The 20,575-nt window shown below is 47.7% G+C and overlaps 1 protein-coding gene, 1 long non-coding RNA gene and 3 other non-coding genes across 8 annotated transcripts; 1 reads left to right on the top strand and 4 right to left on the bottom strand.

Moving 5' to 3' along the window:
- Positions 1-4,181: 4,181 nt before the first annotated feature.
- TRNAU1AP (tRNA selenocysteine 1 associated protein 1) lies at positions 4,182-17,216 on the top strand. 2 transcript variants are annotated; one of them, XM_074217926.1, is made up of 9 exons: positions 4,182-4,287; positions 6,685-6,782; positions 10,688-10,787; positions 11,488-11,540; positions 12,260-12,391; positions 14,594-14,713; positions 15,527-15,683; positions 15,984-16,017; positions 16,726-17,216. In XM_074217926.1, exons 1-9 carry the CDS (start codon positions 4,261-4,263, stop codon positions 16,860-16,862), a joined length of 858 nt encoding a protein of 285 aa, XP_074074027.1. In that variant the 5' UTR covers positions 4,182-4,260; the 3' UTR covers positions 16,863-17,216. The 2 variants fall into 2 exon arrangements, with proteins under 2 accessions (XP_074074027.1, XP_074074026.1); XM_074217925.1 differs by having other exon boundaries at positions 15,521-15,683.
- Positions 17,217-17,350: 134 nt separating this feature from the next.
- LOC141508887 (uncharacterized) lies at positions 17,351-20,305 on the bottom strand. 3 transcript variants are annotated; one of them, XR_012474541.1, is made up of 4 exons: positions 20,216-20,305; positions 18,766-18,819; positions 18,017-18,115; positions 17,351-17,704 (listed from the first exon to the last, which is right to left on the bottom strand). It is a non-coding gene; the product is annotated as an uncharacterized LOC141508887 (long non-coding RNA). The 3 variants fall into 3 exon arrangements; XR_012474540.1 differs by lacking the exon at positions 20,216-20,305 and adding an exon at positions 19,649-19,889; XR_012474539.1 differs by lacking the exon at positions 20,216-20,305 and adding an exon at positions 19,392-19,575.
- On the bottom strand, positions 17,776-17,849 carry LOC141510738 (small nucleolar RNA SNORD99). The gene has a single exon (XR_012475156.1). It is a non-coding gene; the product is annotated as a small nucleolar RNA SNORD99 (small nucleolar RNA).
- LOC141510702 (small nucleolar RNA SNORA44) lies at positions 18,227-18,356 on the bottom strand. The gene has a single exon (XR_012475125.1). It is a non-coding gene; the product is annotated as a small nucleolar RNA SNORA44 (small nucleolar RNA).
- Positions 19,033-19,168, bottom strand: LOC141510673 (small nucleolar RNA SNORA16B/SNORA16A family). Its single transcript, XR_012475102.1, has one exon. It is a non-coding gene; the product is annotated as a small nucleolar RNA SNORA16B/SNORA16A family (small nucleolar RNA).
- Positions 20,306-20,575: the final 270 nt, after the last annotated feature.

Here is a 20,575-nt window from a genome sequence, read left to right as displayed (position 1 = left end):
TGTAAGCCTAAATACTGGATACAAAGAAAGGCAAAAACATTCCTGCCCTCAAGGAGTTTATATTCTAGTGGGTGGGACCATATCAAACTTACTGTAGGTACAGAATATGTACGATAGATGGAAAGTAATCTCAGAGGGAGGGTGCTAGAGGAGACTGGGAAAGGCCTGAATGGGGTGGAATTAGAGCTGAATCTTGAAGAAAGCTAGAATATCCAAGATGCAGGGAGGAGAGGGAAAGCTTTTCAGACTTGGGATGATGGCTACTGCAAAAGTCATGGAATCCAGATGGAGTGTTGTGTGAGGAAGAACATGTTAACCATTTTAGTTGGATCATAATATGTAAGGGGGGGTAAAATATGAACTTTAAATACCAAAGAGGAAATTTCCTCTTTGATCTTACAGTAAAAAGGATTGATTATTAAGGGGAAGGGGGGGGGGGATTAATTGTTACTGGTCAAATTTATTTTAAGAAAATCACTTTGTCATCTGTGAGCCTGTATTACATTGTGATAACTGAATGAAGAGATGATAAACATAGAAAAGAGATGAAAGCTATAGCAAAAGGTAGAATGATGAATGATCAGATAAAGGAAGTGTGGAGCTCATAACCCTGGAAAAGCATTTGTGGCTGATGACAAGATTGAGAGTGACCATGAAGCGAAAACATGTAAGTCATGGAAATTTATGAGTTAAAAACTGGAATGTTAAGAGTATTTGAGGGAGCATCTATATGTGCTTTGTTTCATTTTTATTTATTTATTTTTGCAATGCAATGGGGTTAAGTGGCTTGCCCAAGGCCACACAGCTAGGTCATTATTAAGTGTCTGAGGCTGGAATTGAACTCAGGTCCTCCTGACTCAAGGGCCTGTGCTCTATCCACTGTGCCACCTAGCTGTCCTAGTATATGTGCATAGTGAAGACAGAAATGACAGACTTTTACAAGAGATTGGATATGTGAAATAAGGAGAGGAGCATGGCACCTAGTTTGTGAGCCTCGGTGATGGAGTACGATGATGCCCTTCCAACAGTAGTATCAATTTTATTAATATAATTTCTGACATTGTTATTAATCTAACAATAATATCAAAGAAAAGCAGAGGGTTTTGGGGATAAGAATGAATTTTTTGTATTATAATGAGATAGCTAAAATACATCCAATTTGAGATTTCAAAAGCAATTGATGTGGGACTGAAACTCGAGATGGGAGTGGTGGCTAAATAGGTCTGGGAATCATCTGTATGGAGAGGATAATTGAATAAATAGAAGCTAATGAAATCAGTAAGTTGGAAGAGAACAGTCTTGAAGGGAAAATTATTCCATTTTCCCAAAGTTAGTAGGCATTAGTATTGTTTATATTTTTATTTATTTTTGCATTGGTATTGTTGAAGAATAACAAAGAGAATAATAAGGTCAGTCAAATAAATAGAACCAAGAGAGGAGTATCACAAAAGCTTAGAAGCTCAAATGCTGCAGAAGTCAAGGAAGTAATCAAGAACAGGTTTGGTAAGAGATGACTGATATTGGACAAGGGAGAAAAGCATTTATAGAAGATACAGTAGAGCTGAACTTATTCATGAAAAGTATGAGATTAGAGAAAAGTGGAGAGTAGCCAGTAGTGGGGTTGTTTGACCTTCCTTCTGGTAAAGGAACGATGACATAAGGGTGATGACTTGGATCTAAGAGATAAAGGATTGTGTAGGTTGTCTGTGTCTCTCTACTGTAATGACCTGAGAAAGAATTGAGGGTCACCTCTCAGGGAAAAAGGAGCCATGGTGAAGATAAAGAACATAAGCTATAGCAAAGGATAGAATGATAAAAGAATGATCAGATAAAGGAAGTGTGGAGTTCATAATCTTGAAAAAGCATTTGTGACTGATGACAAGATTTGAGAGTCTGACCAATTCTATTTACATGAAATGGAGTGAAGGCATGTAAGTCATGGGAATTTAGTAAATAAAGGAATATTAAAAAAAATAATAAAAATGCTTCAATTAGGGAGTCCAAGGATTGTCTTGCAAATGGGAGGGTACAGTGGAAGTTGGATAATGTTTATTTAGACTGTATCCAGTCCATGCAATAGTCTCTTCCTTTACTCCGGGACCCTCTCAGCACAGGATTCCAGTCACTTATCCGGGGTATTCACCCCAAGGCCGATAGAGGCCTCCCAGGGAGCAGATTCTACTATTCTACATGGGCCATATATGCCCCAACTTGATCTTGTCTGCTTCAGAGAGGCCTCCAGGGTTCAAAGGTCATGTCACTGTCAACTTTGAGATACCTCCACATAAGATTTTGACAGTTTCATCAACAAAATCCCTCAATGGAGCTGTTCCCAACTACTGATATACTTCCTGGATTCATTCTTCTTTGATTGTCTCCATACTCCCTCCCCAGATATAGTCTTCATTTGATTCTGAATCTCCTATTTTCCAGGGATGAACAACCTCCAATTTTTTTTTTTAGATTTTTTTGCAAGGCAGATGGGGTTAAGTGGCTTGCCCAAGGCCACACAGGTAGGTAATTATTAAGTGTCTGAGGCCGGATTTGAACCCAGGTACTCCTGACTCCAAGGTCGGTGCTTTATCCACTACACCACCTAGCCGCCCCAACATCTTCCAATTTCACTCCTCTTTCACCCCCACTGTCCCACTCCAGATCTGTTACACTTCACTATGCTGGTTGCAATGCCTACTCCATAATTAACAAATTTCCTTTCCTCTTCACCTGTCTCTCCTTCCATCTTCTGGGTCTCACCAAGGCTTGGCTCCATCCTGGTGGCCCGGCAACCCTTTCCAGAGCTGGCTACCCTTTGATTCATACTCCTTGACTCACTGGTTCAAATACTCCTTGCTGTCTACTGTCACTTCTAAATTTCCTGTCCACCGTCATAACCCAGTAAGCCAAACTAATAATCTTCTTGAGATTCATGCTATTTGAACTTATGACCCAGTCCAGTTTCTGATGCTCTTTAGTTATCTATTCCCAAGGAACTCTTGCCTCAATGAGTTCAGGCTTTCCTTCCTCCCCACCTCCTGCCTTTGTAATAGGGGACTTCAATGTACAAAATGATGCTCCCTCAAATAATTTTTTTTTTAGGTTTTTGCAAGGCAAGTGGGGTTAAATGGCTTGCCCAAGGCCACACAGCTAGGTCATTATTAAGTGTCTGAGACTGTATTTGAACCCAGGTACTCCTGACTCCAGGGCCGGTGCTTTATCCACTGCGCCACCTAGCCACCCCCCTCAAATACTCAAATTCCACTGTACCCTCCCATTTGCAAGACAATCCTTGGACTCCCTAATTGAAGCATTTTTATTATTTTTTTTAATATTTTATTTTCTCCCAGCTACATGTAAAGAAATTTTTAGCAATTGAAGTATTTTTTTAAAAGGCAGCAGGAAGCTTCATTATGCACTTAAGAAAAGTTCAGGTGGTTTTTTTTGTCCCGTCTGGCTCTTCCCTGGGGTTTTCTTGGCAAATACAGAGGAAGGGATGCACTTTGGCATTTTCTTCTCCAGCTCATTTTACAGAAGAGGAAACTGAGGCAGTTTTCAGGTGACTTGCCCAGGATCTCACAGCCAATGTCTGAGCCCAGATCTGGACTCTGGAAGAGTCCTCCTGACTCCAGGCCCGGCTCTGCCCTTAAGAAAAAAGTCAAGGGGAGGCTAGGTGGAGCAGTGGAGTACCTGGGTTCAAATCCGGTCTCAGACACTTAATAATGACCTAGCTGTGTGGCCTTGGGCAAGCCACTGAACCCCATTGCCTTGCAAAAATCCTAAAACAAAATCCAATTGAGGATAATTAATAATACGTAATTAATTAATTCGGATACGCGCCACCCTCTATCGTCTTTTTCCGCTCTCCTCATCTGTGGAAAAGCCCATGTTATTTGATGTTTGTTAAGTCCAAAATTAAAAAAAGTGAGGACCATCCCCGATCCGCCCGCCCAGGATCAAGGGCCCTGCAGCGCTGGCTCCGCCCCTCGGAGATTCCTTGCCAAGCCCCGCCCCCGAACGCGCCCACTGGTCAGCACATTCCGGCACCGCCCACCAGGAAATGGAAGCCTGACCCCGCCCCTAAGGGCCACCTGGCTGGAAGCTTCGCCCCGCCCCTTTCCCCTGCCTCGGGAAGCGAAGGCAGGCGCCGGATCCGAGCATGCGCGTGCGGCGGCGGCGCATGCTCAGTGGCGCGGGCCGGGTTGGTGCTTGCGCGGGAGGCGCCTTGGCCTCCGGGAGCCCTGGGCCGCGCGGGGTCGCGCGGGCATGGCGGCCTCTCTGTGGATGGGGGACGTAAGTGGGCATGCACGAGCCGGCCGAGGGGGCGCGGGCCGCGGGGGGCGGTGTAAGATAAGAGCCCGGGACCCCTCCCCACCGTCCTCTCGGGATCGCGGGGGATGGGCAGGGCCTGGGTTCGAATCCCAGCCCCGATGCTTCCTCCTCGGCTGTGGAGCCTCCCGGGCCTCCGCGGCCACGTCTGCCCTCGCCCGCCGCAGGGTTTGCGAGTGTCGGGGAGGCGCGCGGGGCCGTGGGCCCGAAGCGCGGCGGCCCCGGAGGCCGGGCCGGCATGGGGCAGCGAGGAGGCCGGACAGCCCGGCCGTGCGCGCGTGGGGCGCCCGCTGCGTGCTTGGTGCCGCGCTAACTGATGGCGTGGGGGTGGCACCGGCCGCAGAGCCGAAGCGCCCCTCCCCCTCCCTGCAAGGGCAGCCCGGAGGGGGGAGGGGGAGGGGGCTTCTAGCCCAGCGGCCCCCGGGGGGGGGGGTGCTTCTTTCCGGACAGCACAACCCCACTTTTTTGCAAGAAACCTTCCTTCTCTGTCTCTTCCCTCACACGCCCCCCCCCCCACTATTCCTTTTCTTCTGACATAACTTTCCATTTATGTTACATATTTCACACAGATGGGTAATCATCTACATCTCTTCCTTACTAGAATGTGAACTTCTTGGCACGTTCAGTTTGAAAAGCAATTTGAAATTAATTCAAGCAAAAGAACTAAAATGCCCTTACTCTTTGACCTAGAGACTCCACAACAAGCTTTATATCCCAGGAAATCCACTGATGATAGTCCCTGCAAACATCAAAATATTTATAGCAGCATTTTTTTTTGTGGTAACAAAGAATTTGGGGGAGAAATTCTTTGTTATAGGAGAAGGGTCTGAACCAATTGTGGTCCCTGAATGTGTATGTTATCCTTGAATAAAATATTACTGAGCCCTGAGAAATACAGACTGTGATGCATATGAGGTCTACACGAACTGATGCAGACAATGAACAGACATTTATTAAGTGTATCAGCTTTGTACATGAGTGCTGGAATAGATGTTGCAGCACCCTGATAATTTTTTTTATTTATTTTTTTTTTTGCAAGGCAATGGGGTTAAGTGGCTTGCCCAAGGCCACACAGCTAAGTAATTATTAAGTGTCTGAGACTGGATTTGAACCCAGGTACTCCTGACTCCATGGCCAGTGCTTTATCCACTACGCCACCTAGCTACCCCTAGCACCCTGATAATTACAGCAATGTACTAGGAAAGAACCACCACCAGTAATGTTAAAATATTGTAAATATACAAAGTACATATTTGACTCCAAAGAAGAGAGAAGACACCTTTAGCCCACTCTTGCAAAGATGGGAGGTTCACAAACATTGGATATAATTTTAGATTTTTTTCCTATATGGATCAGTTTTTTTCTTTTTAGTTTTTTTTTCCCCAAGGCAATGGGGGTTAAGTGGCTTGCCCAAGGCCACATAGCTAGGTAATTATTAAGTGTCTGAGGGCAGATTTGAACCCAGGTACTCCTGACTCCAGAGCCAGTGTTCTATTCACTGTTCCACCTAGTCACCCCTATATGGATCAGTTTTGCTGATTTTTTTTTACTTTAAATATATTTGTTTTAAGGGATAACTCTTTGGAAGGGGAGGAGCAGAAGGGATTCTGAGGGAGATCTTGCAGATTTAAAAAGAAAAAGAAAATATCCAAATAAGCACTTATTTTATTTTTTAAAGAATGTAAACTCTCTGATGGACTGTTTTGCTTGACTTTAATAGCCCCAATTGGCACTAAACAAATGCTTGTTGATGGGTTAGTGATTAAATGTGCCAGTCATTGCACTAGATAGTGGAAAAGAAATAGCTCCTTTCTTCAGAAGGTTACATTCTAATGGAGGTGGATTATAATCAATCTGTAGAAGCAAAGTAAATACAAATCAGTGTGGGAGGAGACATTAAGGATTGAGGAAATCCAGAGGGTTCCCTAAAGGAGATGGTACTGGGGGTGAGGTTCAAAGGGCTTGAAGGTTTATAGGTTATCTAATTCATTTGATTCTCATCAAAACACTTTACTTGATTTTTCCCATTGGATCTTCTGCACAGTCCAGTGAAGTACCCAAGGGTGGTATTGTGCCCATTTTACAAATGAATTTGAGACTGAGAAAGACTTGCATGGTGCGTCACAGCTAGTAAGGGTTAGAATGAGACTGTGAATCAGGTTTTCCTGCCTTGAAGTCTACTTTGTCTTGAGAGATACATATTCCAGTTATTATTTCTATATTTCAAATGAAGAATGTTCAGAGAAGCTAGGTCCTTGCTAATCTCGAGTAAAGCTGGTGTGGTATCTTCCTGGCTATTGGGGGAAAGGGGACGAATATGCTTTCCTGATGGTTTCCTCAACAGTGCTGGTTTTCTTACAGCTGGAACCCTACATGGATGAGAACTTTATCTCCAGAGCCTTTGCCACCATGGGAGAGACTGTTCTGAGTGTTAAAATCATCCGCAACCGCCTCACTGGGTACCGTATTTTCCAAGCTACTATTGTTAACATGAGAATTCTGAAATGGTTTATTGCTGCCACCTCCATAACACTTATCAGTTGCTCCTCCTCCCGAGTAGAACTTTCCCTTGTAACAAAATAGGCTCAAGCAAAACAAATGAATATGGCTGTAGCTAAAAATGTGTGTCTCCTTTCACCCCTGTAATCCACCACCACTCTTTCAAAAGGCCATAGGGCACCAAGATAGCCAGTAGTTGTTGGAGATGGGACTTGAACCCTTGTTATGTTGATTCAAATGCTAATCTATGTCTCTGTTTCAGTTACTGTTTATGAACTTTATTTTTTCAAATTAAGAAATTAAAATAAATTTTATTTTCAAGTCAAGTGCAGTCCCACCTGCACTCCCAGTGAATAAGCAAGAAAAGTAAAAATTCCATTGAAAAATGTTCTAGAAAACTTTCATTGTATTGTTTGAACCTAACAGACCTATTTTTAGAGACCAATTCATGCATTGGCCATGTCCAAAAAAAAATACCTTTATTCCCAAAATACCTTAATCCATTGCTTCTCTGTCAGGAGATGGTAACATATTTCATCAGAGTCCTCTGGAATTATGATATTTCATTGTGTTGATTAGAGGTTCTAAACCTTTCAATGTTGTTTGTCTATACAATATTGTTATTGTATGCATTGTTCATCTAGTTCTGCTCACTTTGCTTTGGTTCTTGCAAGTCTTCCCTGGTTTTTCTGAAACTTCATGTTCATTTCTCATAACTCATTTTATAGTATTCCATCACAATCATTGACCACAACTTATTCAGTCATTCCCTTTGTTGCCACCACAGAAAGAGTTGTTATAAACATTTTTGGACAAATTGGAGCATAGATTTAGTCATGATATCACTAGTTCCATTAGTGTATCCAGTTGAAAAGCTAATTTGGGGCCTACTTTTTTTTTCTTAAGTTTTTGTAAGGTAATGGGGTTAAGTGGCTTGCCCAAGGCCACACAGCTAGGTAATTATTAAGTGTCTGAGGTCAAATTTGAACTCAGGTACTCCTGACTCCAGGGCTGGTGCTGTATCCACTGTGCTGCCACCTAGCCGCCCCTTGGGCCTACTTTCAAAGAGCTCTCCAGAATGGTTGGACCAGTTCATAGCTTTACCATTTGCATGAATATACCTATTTTCTCACACAGCTCAGCCAGTTTTTGCATTTTCTTTTCAGCTTTGTCTGATGAGTATAAGGGGTATCTCAGAGTTGCTTTAATTATGTTTCTCTCATTATTAGTGATTTAGAGCATTTTTTTCATTTGGCTTTTGATGGATTGGGTTTTTCCTCAGATAATTGTCCATTCATTACCTGTAACCTCCTATGATCTCCAGTGACAGGAATCTCATTAGTAGATGAATGTTGGATAAATGTATTTTAGAAAGTCCTTCCTTATATTGAACTGAAAACTGCTTCTCTGCAACTTCACAGATCTATAGTTCTGGAAGGGACCATAGAACATCTAGACCAGTCCTCTCATTTTATTTTTTCTCCCCTCAGTTTAGAAATGAGGAAACTTAGCCACAGGTGATTTAAGCGACTTGCCCAGAGTCACAAAAAGATAGTTTATGACAAAGATGGAATTTGAACTCGGGTCTTCTGATGGGTCCCCCTGGCCTTTTGGCCTTTTGGTCATTTTTTCATTTCCATTAACATTCTCAGAATCAAAGCAGGGAGAAAGAATCCACAGTCATCTCAGGATCTGTTTTCCCATCTTTCAAATGAGGATGATTCCTGACTTCCCTTCTAGTCTCAACTGAATGATTTATTCAAAGTATATGCTTTTCAAAGTAGCTTTTTAGCTAGAAGGCCATTGAGAGAACTCTGGGCCTAGAATCAAGAAAACTTGAATTCAAATCTAGTCCCAGACATTTGGTAGCTGTGTGACCCCTGGGTAAGTTACTTAATTCTCTTTGTCTCATTTTCCTCATATGCAAAATGAGAATAAAAAATAAAAGTGCTTACCTTCCAGGGTATGTTTATAAAGTGCTTAGTGCAGTGTCTGACCCATGGTAGGTGATATGTACATGTTTGCTGTTATTATTTAGCTTTGTGACTCTGGTAAAATCATTTAACCACTGACTACCTTAATTCCTTATCTGTAAAATGAAGATAATGATAGTACCCATTTCACAGGGTTATTTAGAGAATCAAATCAGATAATATTTGTGAAGAGCTTTGCAAAGCTTAAAGTGCTGAATAAATAATAGCTACAAAAAAATGATCTACACAAGGACAGGTGGGGAAGACATAACTAATCAAAAGGTTTTGTTTTTTGATTTTTTGGCAAGACCATAGTGTTAAATGGCTTGCCCAAGGCCACACAACTAGGTAATTATTAAGTGTCTGAGGCCGGATTTGAACTCAGGTACTCCTGACTCCAGGGCCAATGCTCTATCTACTGCGCCACTTAGCCACCCCAATCAACAGTTTTTGTGAAAAAACTCTGAGGCTCTTAAGGGACCGCAAGCTTAATATGAATTAACAATGTGATTTGGCGGGTAGGACAAAATGTTCATTTGATCTTAGTTTGTATTGCAGAGGTATATCCAGGGTGAAGGAAGTGACTTTCCTACTGCAGTCTGTCCTGGCTAGACCCACCTGGAGGACTGTGTTCCATTCTGAGTACCTCATTTGAGGAAGATACCTTGAGCAGCTGAAGAGTTTATGCAAGTTAGGGTGGTCACAGTGGTTAGGAACTTGGTACCATGCACAGAGGCCTTATGGGGATCACTGACAGACTTAGGGGAGTCATAATAACTGTCTTTAAGCCTTTACAGGCTGGCAAGAAGAAAGTGGGCTAAGCCTTCTGCTCGGCCCTAGGGAAAAGGACAAGGGACAATTGGGGGACATTGCTAAGAGGCAGGTTTCAGGTTAACAGGGCCCACCATGCCGAATGCAGAACTCTCCCAGAGCAGAGCAGCCTGGATTGGGAAGTTGGGAAGTCTCCCTCCCCACATGACACAGGCCAGATCCATGGCTTTGTGGTTAGGTTTCTTGTGGTAGAGGCATGATCTTAGACAGGTTGGGTGAGATGAGCTTTGGGTGTGTTCCCTCCTCTGATCCCCCACTGCTAGGGAATTACTGAGACTGAGATTACTGATTAAGTGAGGATTTAGGGGTGATAGATACTTGGAAAGTAGAGTCTTCCATCATTGGAGAGATTCTAGCCAAGGCTGCGTAACTGCTTAGTGGGAAGACTATCAAGGGAATTCTTCAGTAGATGTGCTTCTGTGATTTCATTTTGCCATCCTGTCCCTTGCCATTCCCACCAGCAGTCACCTTAATGGCTGCCTGTATAGGTGAGAGGCAGTGTAGTGACGCTGACTTGTCAGCAGATCACTTCATGTTTCATTGTTCTAGGCCCCTAAACTAGAAGTTGCCAGAAAGCTGTTGAGCTGCATTTGGTAGAAGGAGGTTGTTCCCCTCCCCATCTCCAGATCCCTCTAGCTCCATGTCAGGAAACCGAGTCAGGCCTCAACTCTGGGTCAACCTTGCTGTGTGACTCTGAGCAAGTCACTTACCCTTGCAGATCATCCAGGCAATCCTCCAGCACTCTTTAATTGTTGAACCCTTAGTGATCCTCTTAGGTAGGAGCCGTACGCAAGAGCCAGTGGGAGCTCCTTCCACAGAACAGCAGCTACAGAGCTGGAAGGGCCTTGGAGATCATCTTCTCCAGTTTACACTTGAAAACTATGAGGCCAGAGGCTGTGGGTCACTCAGACCAAGCAGGGAATTTACCTCATGTCCTCTGGCCACCTCAGTCCAGCCCTTTTCCTGGGACACCTCCACTTAGGGCCTCCTTTTTCAGAGGTCACAGAGTCAGGAAATAAATTTCCAGCCCCAATCCTGATGTTACCTTCCTTTCTTTCCAGGATCCCTGCTGGCTACTGTTTTGTGGAATTTGCTGATCTGGCCACAGCTGAGAAGTGTTTGCATAAAATAAATGGAAAACCCCTCCCTGGAGCCACACCAGTAAGGACTATGCATTTATCCTGGGAGCCTGAGTGAGACCACGTCACAGGGTAGACTGACAGGTGGGCCCAGAGGAGGATGCCTCTCCACAGTGGCAGCCTGATGCTTCGAGAGCATCTTCCCTCTGGGAGGGCTCCCCAGGCAGGCCAGCCCGGACCCCTCAGGAGTAGATGAGTTTTAAGAGTACTCTTACGATCAGAGAGGCTGACTGGCTCCTCTGGGGCCACACAGTAAGTGAGTGTTGGAGGAGAGATTCAACACCAAGACCCCACCTCACCATCTGACACCCTCCGTTCAGCCTCAGATTGCAGCTGCTGACCACAAGTGGTGATAGTGTAGATGACTCCTCTTGTTGTATGTAGGACATTGAGAAAGAACTTTCTATCTATGACCTCATTTGTTCCTCACAGCATCCCTGTAGGGTAGGGAGTGCAAGTGTTATTATTCGCATTTTACAGATCATGAAACTGAGGCTCAGAGAGGTTTACTGACTTGCCTAAGGTCACCTAGCTTGTAAGTGGTGGCGCTGGAACTTGAACCCAGGTCTCGTGACTCCCCAGTCCAGGGTTCTTTCCACTGCACCACCCCACGCTGTACCAAGTTGGCACACCAGTGAGTACATCCATGGTTATTTCATGCCTCTTCTGAATGTTGTTTGGCACTAGAGTGACCCTCTACTGACCTTTCCCTATTGTTTCAGGCAAAACGTTTTAAACTGAACTACGCCACTTACGGGAAACAACCAGATAACAGGTGAGTCAAGATGAGGCCTCAGGGCTGCTCCCTGTTCTAGTAGCCACGGGCATTCAGTCATACTGGTGGGTACTGGTACTGGCCTGCTGGGTCCAGCCTGTGGCGGCACTGGGATGGGAGCATGCTCAAAAAAGACCCCCAGAGCAGAGCCTCAGGTGGCTGAACCTCACAGGACATCCAACTGTCACCTCATCCAGCCCTTATCTCGCCTCCTCTACTGCCATTTCTTTATCTTGAGTTTATAGTCCATATCTTCTCTTTCTTGTGTCCCCCCACACACAACACATATGCAGACACACACACATGTACGCAATAACATAGCATATTTATGTTTGTTTTGGCAAGGGATGGACTGGGAAAGGGATAAGATTACCTCTTTCTCAGTGTAAATTGTAGAAGAGGACTCAGCTCTTAGAACTCCTCCTGGGCTCAGGACTCCCTAGTTACTCCTTTTCGGAACCCTGTAGAGTTATCAGTAACCACCCTTTTTTACATGGGGCTTCCATTTCTTTGCATCCTGGGGATGGTCTGAGCTAAGCCAGATACTCCCCATGAAGCAGGGGAAAATGGTGATGACAGTTGTGAGCAGAGAAGGATGGTCCTCAAAGCTTCGCTCCAGGCCCAGGAGGAAGAGTATGTGCTTCAGTGAATGGGGTCAGTGGGGCTATTCTGAGCACTTCTGTGCCTCTCATCTCTGACTTGTGTTCTTTCTTCTTCAGCCCTGAGTACTCGCTCTTTGTAAGAGACCTCAGCCCAGACGTGGATGATGGCATGCTCTATGAATTCTTTGTTAAAGTTTATCCCTCGTGTCGAGGAGGCAAAGTGGTCCTGGACCAGGCAGGAATCTCCAAGTAAGGCTGTCACCCCCATCCCTTCACCTCCTTGTCTTCCCCCTTCAGAACAGATGTCAGAATTTTTTTTTTTTTATAAGTTACATATTTTACCACCCTTTCTTCCTTTCCCCATCTCCTTGGCAGTGAAAAATCTGGTTTAAGTTGTACACGTTGGGGCAGCTAGGTGGTGCAGTGGATAGAGCACTGGTCCTGGAGTCAGGAGTACCTGAGTTCAAATTTGGCCTCAGGCACTTAATAATTACCTAGCTGTGTGGCCTTGGGTAAGCCACTTAACCCCATTGCCTTGCAAAAAACTGAAAAAAAAAAGTTGTACATGTACATTTGTGTATAACGTATTTACATATTTGTCATTTAGTGTAAGAGAAATTAGGAATAAGGGAAAAGAAAGAAAACCATGGGATAGGAAGAAAAACATAAGAGAAAAAATTTAAAAAGTGAAGATAGTGTTCATTCAGATTCTGTGGTTTCTTTTTACTTTTCTTTTTTCCCCTTCTGTATGTGGATAGCATTGTCCTTAACAGGTTTCCCAGGGTTGTCCTCGCTCTCTGAACTGCTGAGAGGAGCTGCTTCCATCAAGGTTGAGCAAATCACAATATTGTTGTTAATGTGCGCAATGTTCGCTTGGTTCTGCTGCCTTTGCTCAGCATCAGATGCTGTGATTCATGCCTTGCTTCTCTAGTCCGACCATTCATGGTTTCTAATAGAACAGTAGTACTCCATGCCACTATATACCACAGCTTGTTCAGCCATTCCCCAATTGATGGGCATCCCTTCAATTTCCAATTCTTTGCCACTACAAATGAGTTGCTATATTTTGGAACATGTGGGGCATGTTGGAACATTTGGAACATGATTTCTTTTGGATCTAGGCCTAGTGTAGGTCCCCTTCATCTCCAAAGCCAACTTAATCTGACCATGAAGCCACTCTAAGTGTGTGCCCATGTCTTTCCTCTAGATTGCAGTTCCCTTAAAATAAGGGAATGGTTTGTTCTCCCAAGTTCGCTTCCCTGTCCAACATCCTGTGATGCTGCATCTCAGTTTATCTTGAATCTCTCATTTGCCCATTCTGGGCTTCAGTTTCCCTTTCTGAAAGTGATATTGGACCTCAGTTCTGTTAGGAGGATAATTCTGCAGTATATTCAAAAGCTCATGTTAAGAAAGTGCTGGAGAGAGCAGCTCAGTCCTGACCATGCGGCCTGTGTTAGGCTGTGGAATTCTTGGGCATGTTAAACCCTTCACTTTGAACATCTTTCCTCCTCTGGTTGGGCCCCAGCCAGAGAGGAGAGTGGCTCTGGAGGTAGAAAGGATGCAAGATGGGGTTTGCACTAAATCATCAGGGCTTACATTTGAATTCTGAACACAGTCCTTCCAGAGGTGACCCCTGCTCCTGGTCCTCCTGTGTGGAGCCAACCTTGCTGGGTGCCCTCATCCTGAAGGGGCTGCAGGAGCTTGAGAGCCAGATGAGGGTCCTGCTGCTACCAAGACCTGAGACCTGAGTGTCTGCACTCAGGCCTGTCAATCAGACAAAAGTTCCCAACTTGAACCTCAACTTGCCTAAGGAAATTTTTCCTGGAGTGTAGCAGTTGATTGTTAGAGATCCACCCCCAGACTCAGGTTCCAGACTCCATTTGGTAGGGTGACCATAGAGAACACTTCTAGACTAGTGTCTTGTCTCCCTTGCTCCTCACTCATTTCTTCAATGAGTCCACCTTATCCTGTGGTAGGCCTTGTGGGAATACAGAGAAACATAGGACCTTCAGAGTTCTCAGGTTAATCAGCGAAATAAATGCTAGATCAGGGGACAGGAAATGTCTCAAGGCCGTCTGTGATGCATGCCCAGTGAGGGAGCTGGCTGAGCAGCACTGCCAGGCCGGAGGGAGGCAGAGTGTGCCACCCCAGAAGGCAGAGATGCTCCTTGGGGGGCTGAGGTTTAAAGCCAGCTGTGAAGGTTGGGGAGAATTTGGTTAGGAGCATGGGCCGAGGCCCTCCTAGGGGAGAGCCACAGGAAGGGCATGGCAGCTGGCTGGTGAGGTCCAGGCTAGGTGGTAGAACATTGTGGAAGATTGAAATGAGATTCAGAGTTCCTCCAGGTCCCAGCTCTGGAATCCTCTGTGGTTTGGACTGTCCTGTCCGCTCTCCTGGAGGACCTGGGCATGGGCTGGTGGTGTCCTGGGGCTGAGCTGGCATTTCTTTCTCCAGGGGTTATGGCTTCGTGAAATTCACAGATGAGCTGGAACAGAAGCGGGCCCTGACTGAGTGCCAGGGGGCCATGGGGCTGGGTTCGAAGCCAGTGCGCCTGAGTGTGGCTATTCCCAAGGCGTAAGTCTGGGCCTGGGTGGGAGGGGGAGGGGTCCGAGGCATTCCTGCCTCAGGATGCTGTATCTCCTTGCTTAGCTCTCAGCAGAGGGGAGCAAGGACCTTCTGAGATCATGTAGGCCAACTGCCCCCTCTTCAAAAATGAGGAGATAGGTCCTGAAGTCCCTCAGGTAGTGAGTGGGCAGATGGCCCCCTGGCCCTGCAGAGCCAATGCTGTACACAGCACCCCACTGACTGGTGGCAAGGGCTTCTGCTTCCCACTTCCCTGCTCTCAGGGAGGTGCCTTGTTCTACTCCAGGCTATATAAAACAAAACAACCCTAGTTTGGGGCTGGTGTCTGAACTTGGGCCTTGGAAAGAGAAGGGATCCTGGCTGGTTGGTCAGCCCCTCAAAGGACACCGACATTCTTGCTGGATCTCAGCCCTCTTCTTTCCTTCTCCCCCCGACCAGGCACTTGTAGGTAGCAGTGTGGAAGGGTGTTTGGGCCTCCTGGATCTCCAGACTCAGGTGGTGGACAGAGAGTTGGGGCTGGGTTGTTGCCTTCCTGACCATTTGTTTCTGGTCCAGCTGGAGGAGTGGCCTGAGACCTCTGAAGGGAAGGGCTGAGCAGATGTCCAGGATACATTACTTAGCCCCGGGGATCTGGGACACAACTCCTCAGCCCTTCCTCTACAGAGTGACCTTGAGGCCCTGCCAATTCTGGATCTCAGAGACTCTGGGATGGCCTCAGGGCAGCTGGGGCTCAGAGAGATGGGGCCCCTGAATTCAAAGACTTGTTAGCTTTACTTTGTCCTTTCCCTGGACCCCAAGGAACAGAGTGAAACCCTTGGAATACAGTCAGATGTACAGCTACAGCCTCAACCAGTATTATCAACAGTACCAGAACTACTATGCCCAGTGGGGCTATGACCAGAACACCGGCAGCTATAGCTACAGCTACCCCCAGTACGGTTACACCCAGAGCACCATGCAGGTACCTCTGCTAGCTGGGAGAGGAGGAGGAGGGAAGGGAAGGAGCTGGAGAGGGAGGAGCCCTGGGTGTTAGGCAGCAAACAGGGCTGGGCTTCCCTGGGTGCACAGACAGGAGGGACCCCCAAGAGGAGCAATGATAAGGCAGACGGCACATGGGGTCCTCAAGAAAACGTGGTTCCGAGGAAGGTTAGAAAAGGCCACATGTCTTCTAGAGGACCCCCACTGCATGGCCATCAAGCTCTCTCTAGCAGTGCTGTGCATTTCTGGGGTCCCTCATGCTTCTCCTCTCTCCCTTTGACAGACATATGAAGAAGTTGGTGATGATGCATTGGAAGGTAAGGTGCTTCTTTCCTGTTGTGAGATCCTTGCCCCTCCCCGGCTGAGGCCCCTCCTGGGCTGGCTCTGTTGCACCTCAGCTCCATATTCTCCTCTTCTCCAAAGCCAAGTTGAAAATCTAGTGGGGAGTTGTGTTGCTGCCATGGTGTCCAGCTAAAGGAATGGAGCAGCCAGGAACCCTAGAACCTTGGAGAATTTGTACTTTTCCTGATGTTGGCCATAAAGCCGGAGAGCTGAGAATGTCCAGTGTTTCAAGGTGTTTCATAAACTCAGTTCCTACAGCTGCCCCTAGCTGGGTCTGAGAAGTCAGACTTACATACTCTCCAGGCTCCGGGGGGCCCCTCCCCACCAGCCTGACTAGTAGGCCCCAGACGGTTCCAGCAAAGCATGTCCAAAGACCACCCAAATGGTGACAGGGACTAGCAGTGTGTGCAGCATTCCTCTGAGGCAGCTCCACCACCACTCTACCCATCACAGGGAAATAGGAGATTGGTCATTAGTTGTTCAGGCTTGGACTTCCTTTTAATGTTCATGTGAGTAAACCAGCTGTAGACCAGGATCCTAATAGAGCCTATTTTATTTATTTTATCTTTGTTTCCAGGATGAGGAGGGTTGGACCTACCTTTAGCTGCCAGGGTCACATCTCCAGATTGTTAAGCAGGCCACAGGGCTCCCTACTAACATGCTCTTCCCTTCTAACTGTCCAGACCCAACACCCCAACTAGATGTGAATGAAGCCAACAAGGAGTTCATGGAACAGAGTGAGGAGCTCTACGATGCCCTGATGAACTGTCACTGGCAGCCTCTAGACACGGTCTCCTCAGAGATCCCCCCTGTGATGTAGCCCAGCTGAGCTCACAGCTCCCATTTGCAAGGACTTACAGCTCCCATCTGGAAGAGGGCCAGGAGGAACATTGCAAACTTTTAACCTTTTTGAAATGTAATTTATAAAATTTTAATATTTGAAATTTGCTCAAGGAGGAAATCCAGTCTTCCCCTGGAGCAGGACTGGAGGCATACACTTCCCTCCCCTTTGACATGGGGCCTCTTGTGGCAAGCCCTACTTTGGAAAAGTCAAAGCCCAGTTACTTAACTGGTAGCTGGGGGAACTAGGGCTACTTTAATAGGATTTAACTCTGGTTGACTGGGCTCTTTGAATATTAACAGAATGACTTTTGGAATACAGTCATCTATGTCATCTATTATGTGTCATTTGTTTAAGGAACCTTTCCCCCCCCCCAACTTGTAAAGGAACCCTCACTAGTGACAGGGTCATAAATCTCCCATTTACTAGTTAAAAATTAGACCAGAAAAATCAAATTACACAGATAATCAATTTTCCAATTTTTTTATTGCCAGGTTTTCCAATATATTTCTTATTTGTGTATTTTTTTCCTGTACCCCCCCATCCTATGACTCAAGACATCCACAATCAGCTGTGATATTTATTGCCACCAGTCCTGAAGTCAATTCAAATCTGACCTGGGTAAGTCAGTTAACTCTGACACACTCAGGACCATCTCCTGATTCATTACCCAGAATCATTACAGAAAGCCCACTTGGGTGGGGGAAGATATTTAAAATATCTTATCTTTAACTTGACTTTCATTGTTGCTTGATCTGCTGGCTTCTGTGGAAACAGGAAGGATTCCATCACCATCTTGTATAGGTTCTTACAGGGTGCTTCTGTGGAGGAAAAGAACATGAATCAGCAAGATTTTAACTATCCCCAAGTCCATGGGGGTGATTATATTTGTGCCTGGTCTCAGTCCCATATCCGCAAGTGTCATCCAAGTTATGTCCACCAGATTGAGATTCATCCTTGACCAGTTTATTAAATCCTCCAATTTGGGCAGAATCCCACAGAGGTCAGGTAGGCATGTATAACATGAAGACAGCTACATGACAAAGCACAAATACTGTGGAATTACGTTAGGACTACAGCTTCAGCAAAGACAAGGAAGGGACTAACTGGATCTGCAGAGACTCCTAACTCACCTGATCCTGGAAAGCAAGCAGGCATCCTTGGCCAATATGCCCAACACTTGCTTGAAGCACCACACCTGGTTCCTGATCCTTCAGACATCAAGTGATGAGCTGAGCAGAAAAGAGAACCAAACTACTGTAGTGAATGGGACAATCCCAGGAGGCAGACTGAGGGCTGCAAAGTTAGTCGTACATAAAATTTCCATGATTGTCCCTGTCTATGAATATAGGAAAGCTGAGTGGCAGCTATAGATACAGTGACCAGAGCTGTCAAAGTCTTTCCAGCATATTCTTGCATGTAGTTGGAGACCCTGTGGCTACTTCAAGCCACAGCCCTTGATGAGACATGCTGGTGCTTTTCACTTAGCCTGTTCCTGCAAATGCCTGGTGGAACCCCATTACTACACCCATGGGGAGCAAACATGAGCTATACCATCTGGATGTTGGAAATTTTCCAAACGGGATTGCCAGGCAGGGACAAAGAACTAGAGAGGACTCATCCTTGAGTCCAGAGGGAGGAGGTGGGGGCAGGGAACCGTCTCTAGTCCAGATCATCTTATTTTGTATACGTTTTCAATTATGGATATAAACTCATCTCCTGATGAAATAGATCTCTACCCACAGTGCCTGCCTCAAACCCTTTCCAGTAAGCCAGGTTTCTGAACCCTCCTCACAAGGAGGCTGAAAGGAATCTAATCTATCTGAATAACAGCTATAATCAGATGCTGAACCCTCCTCAGGATCTCACCCACTCGGCTCACCTGGTAACTAAGCACAGGCCCATCAGATCACTTCCTCTTCAGTGCCAAATGTTCCTGGCCAAGAGAAGAGCACAATGAGTGAATATAGATGCAATGATACCGGCAGCAGCCGGCCCGAGGCTCGGTGGACTGCACAGTCCAGCCTCTGGCTCTAGTCCACTGCCGCGACCTTCCAGGACCAATGCAGACAACGTGCTGCATCCTTCCCGGGGGGTCGTGCCCGTCTGCGCCCCGAAGCGGCCTCCGGGCCGGGGCCGCCCCGGCAGCTCTTGTCCTTTCCCACAATGTTGTCGTTCCGCTACCGCGGGAAGCAGAACAACGACCGTCGGGAAACTGTCGCTCTGGGCTCCTTTTTGACTGCGGCAGCTACGGGGGAACTGCGGCAGCTTCGATAAGGGCCTGCGCGGAGCGGGGCTGCCCCGGCCAGGGCCCGGCGCCGGCGGGCTAACCCGGCCCGCGCCTGGGCCGTCACCCCCCCGACCCGGCGGGCCCGGTCTGACGCTCCGGGGCCGGCATGCTTGTGCGGATGGCACCTAGCCAACCCCCGCTTCTCCCCGGCGCCCGGCGCGGCCGCTCCGTGGCGGGGTTGTGCGGACGTGCCCACCGGGCCCCACGCGGCCACTCACCCCGCGCCCGGTCACGCGCGTGTCCCGGAGGCGCCCGGCTGCCCTCCGCTTGCATGCCCGCCGCCGGGCGCCCGGCGCAGCCAGAGGCCGCTCTTCGGGGCCTGGGACGGCCCAGCCGGCGCCTCGGGCGGCCTCGCGGAGCCATGGGCCGCAGGGGGCTGCGCGCGCGGAGAGACGGAGGGAAAGGCCGGGCGCCCCCGGGGAGCCCCTTATATACCCGCCGGTCCCACCCCCTTGCGCGGCCCCGCGCCTCTTGCCGATTGGCCGTTGTCAGGGCGCGGGAAGCCGCGGCGCTCCTGGGAATTGTGGTTCTGGGCCACGGCGCGGGAGAATGACGTCACCGGGCCTGCTGGTGGAATGACGTCACCCTCCGGTCCATTCCAGGCGCCGGAGCCTCCCGGCAGTCGGATCCTCCCCCGGCCTTGGGACCCTGGGCCACGTTCTTGGACCTCGTGAGCCCCAGTTTCCTCATCTGCAAAGTGGGAGTAACGCTGAACCGGCCTGTGGCCAAGGTTCTGGCTCCGGGTGTCGCTGGCAGCTCGGGGGGCGCTGCCCGCCTGTGACAAGGGCGGTTTCCAGGTGTGGCCCCACACCCCTCCCGCTGCGCAGGCTCCTGCCTGGTCCCCATGGGCTAGCCCCCCCAGGCCCCGGACCACGCCCCCTGCCAGTCTGCACCCCGCTCACGGCCGCTGGGCCCCCGGGTCACCCTCCCGACCCACCAGAGCAGGAACCGCCTCTCTCCCCACTTTATCTTCCCAGCGGTTGTCCCCCAAGCCGGGGATGTTGCCCCTCCTCCCTGCGCCCTGACTTTCTTCCAAGCTCACCTTTCCTGCCTTAACAAACTTAGCGCCCGCTCATTCGATCTTTGCGGCCTTCACTTGCCTTCAGCTGTTTCTGCCTTCTCCAGTCCCTGGGCTGCAAGGCGCCACCTCTGATTCTACTTCCAGGTCTGAGAACAATTGACCCAATCCGCACCACCACCGCCTGGAGGGCTCCCCCAGCACCCTAGAGACATCCTAGAAGAGACAGATCTTTGGTCACCACTCCCAGGCTATGCATTTTGTATTCCCAAAGCTTAGCACACCCCCCCAGCCCCTGATAATTGATCAGTGCCTTTCTATTCATTTATTCAATCATCCACCACCCTTACCCAGGGAAACCCAACTTCACACTCAGTCACAAAA

Source organism: Macrotis lagotis, chromosome 1 (genome assembly GCF_037893015.1).
Source record: "Macrotis lagotis isolate mMagLag1 chromosome 1, bilby.v1.9.chrom.fasta, whole genome shotgun sequence".
In the NCBI taxonomy this organism is placed as follows: Eukaryota; Metazoa; Chordata; class Mammalia; order Peramelemorphia; family Peramelidae; genus Macrotis; species Macrotis lagotis.
Note: the sequence above shows the minus strand (reverse complement) of the source record. Positions and strands in the feature narration are given on the sequence as shown.

Excerpts from the sequence above, each read along its gene's own strand:
- TRNAU1AP (XM_074217925.1), top strand. The coding sequence starts at position 4,261 with ATGGCGGCCTCTCTGTGGATGGGGGAC. Across the intron at positions 4,288-6,684 it reads CCTCTCTGTGGATGGGGGAC|CTGGAACCCTACATGGATGA; the intron begins GTAAGTGGGCAT and ends GTTTTCTTACAG. Across the intron at positions 16,018-16,725 it reads TGGTGATGATGCATTGGAAG|ACCCAACACCCCAACTAGAT; the intron begins GTAAGGTGCTTC and ends CTAACTGTCCAG.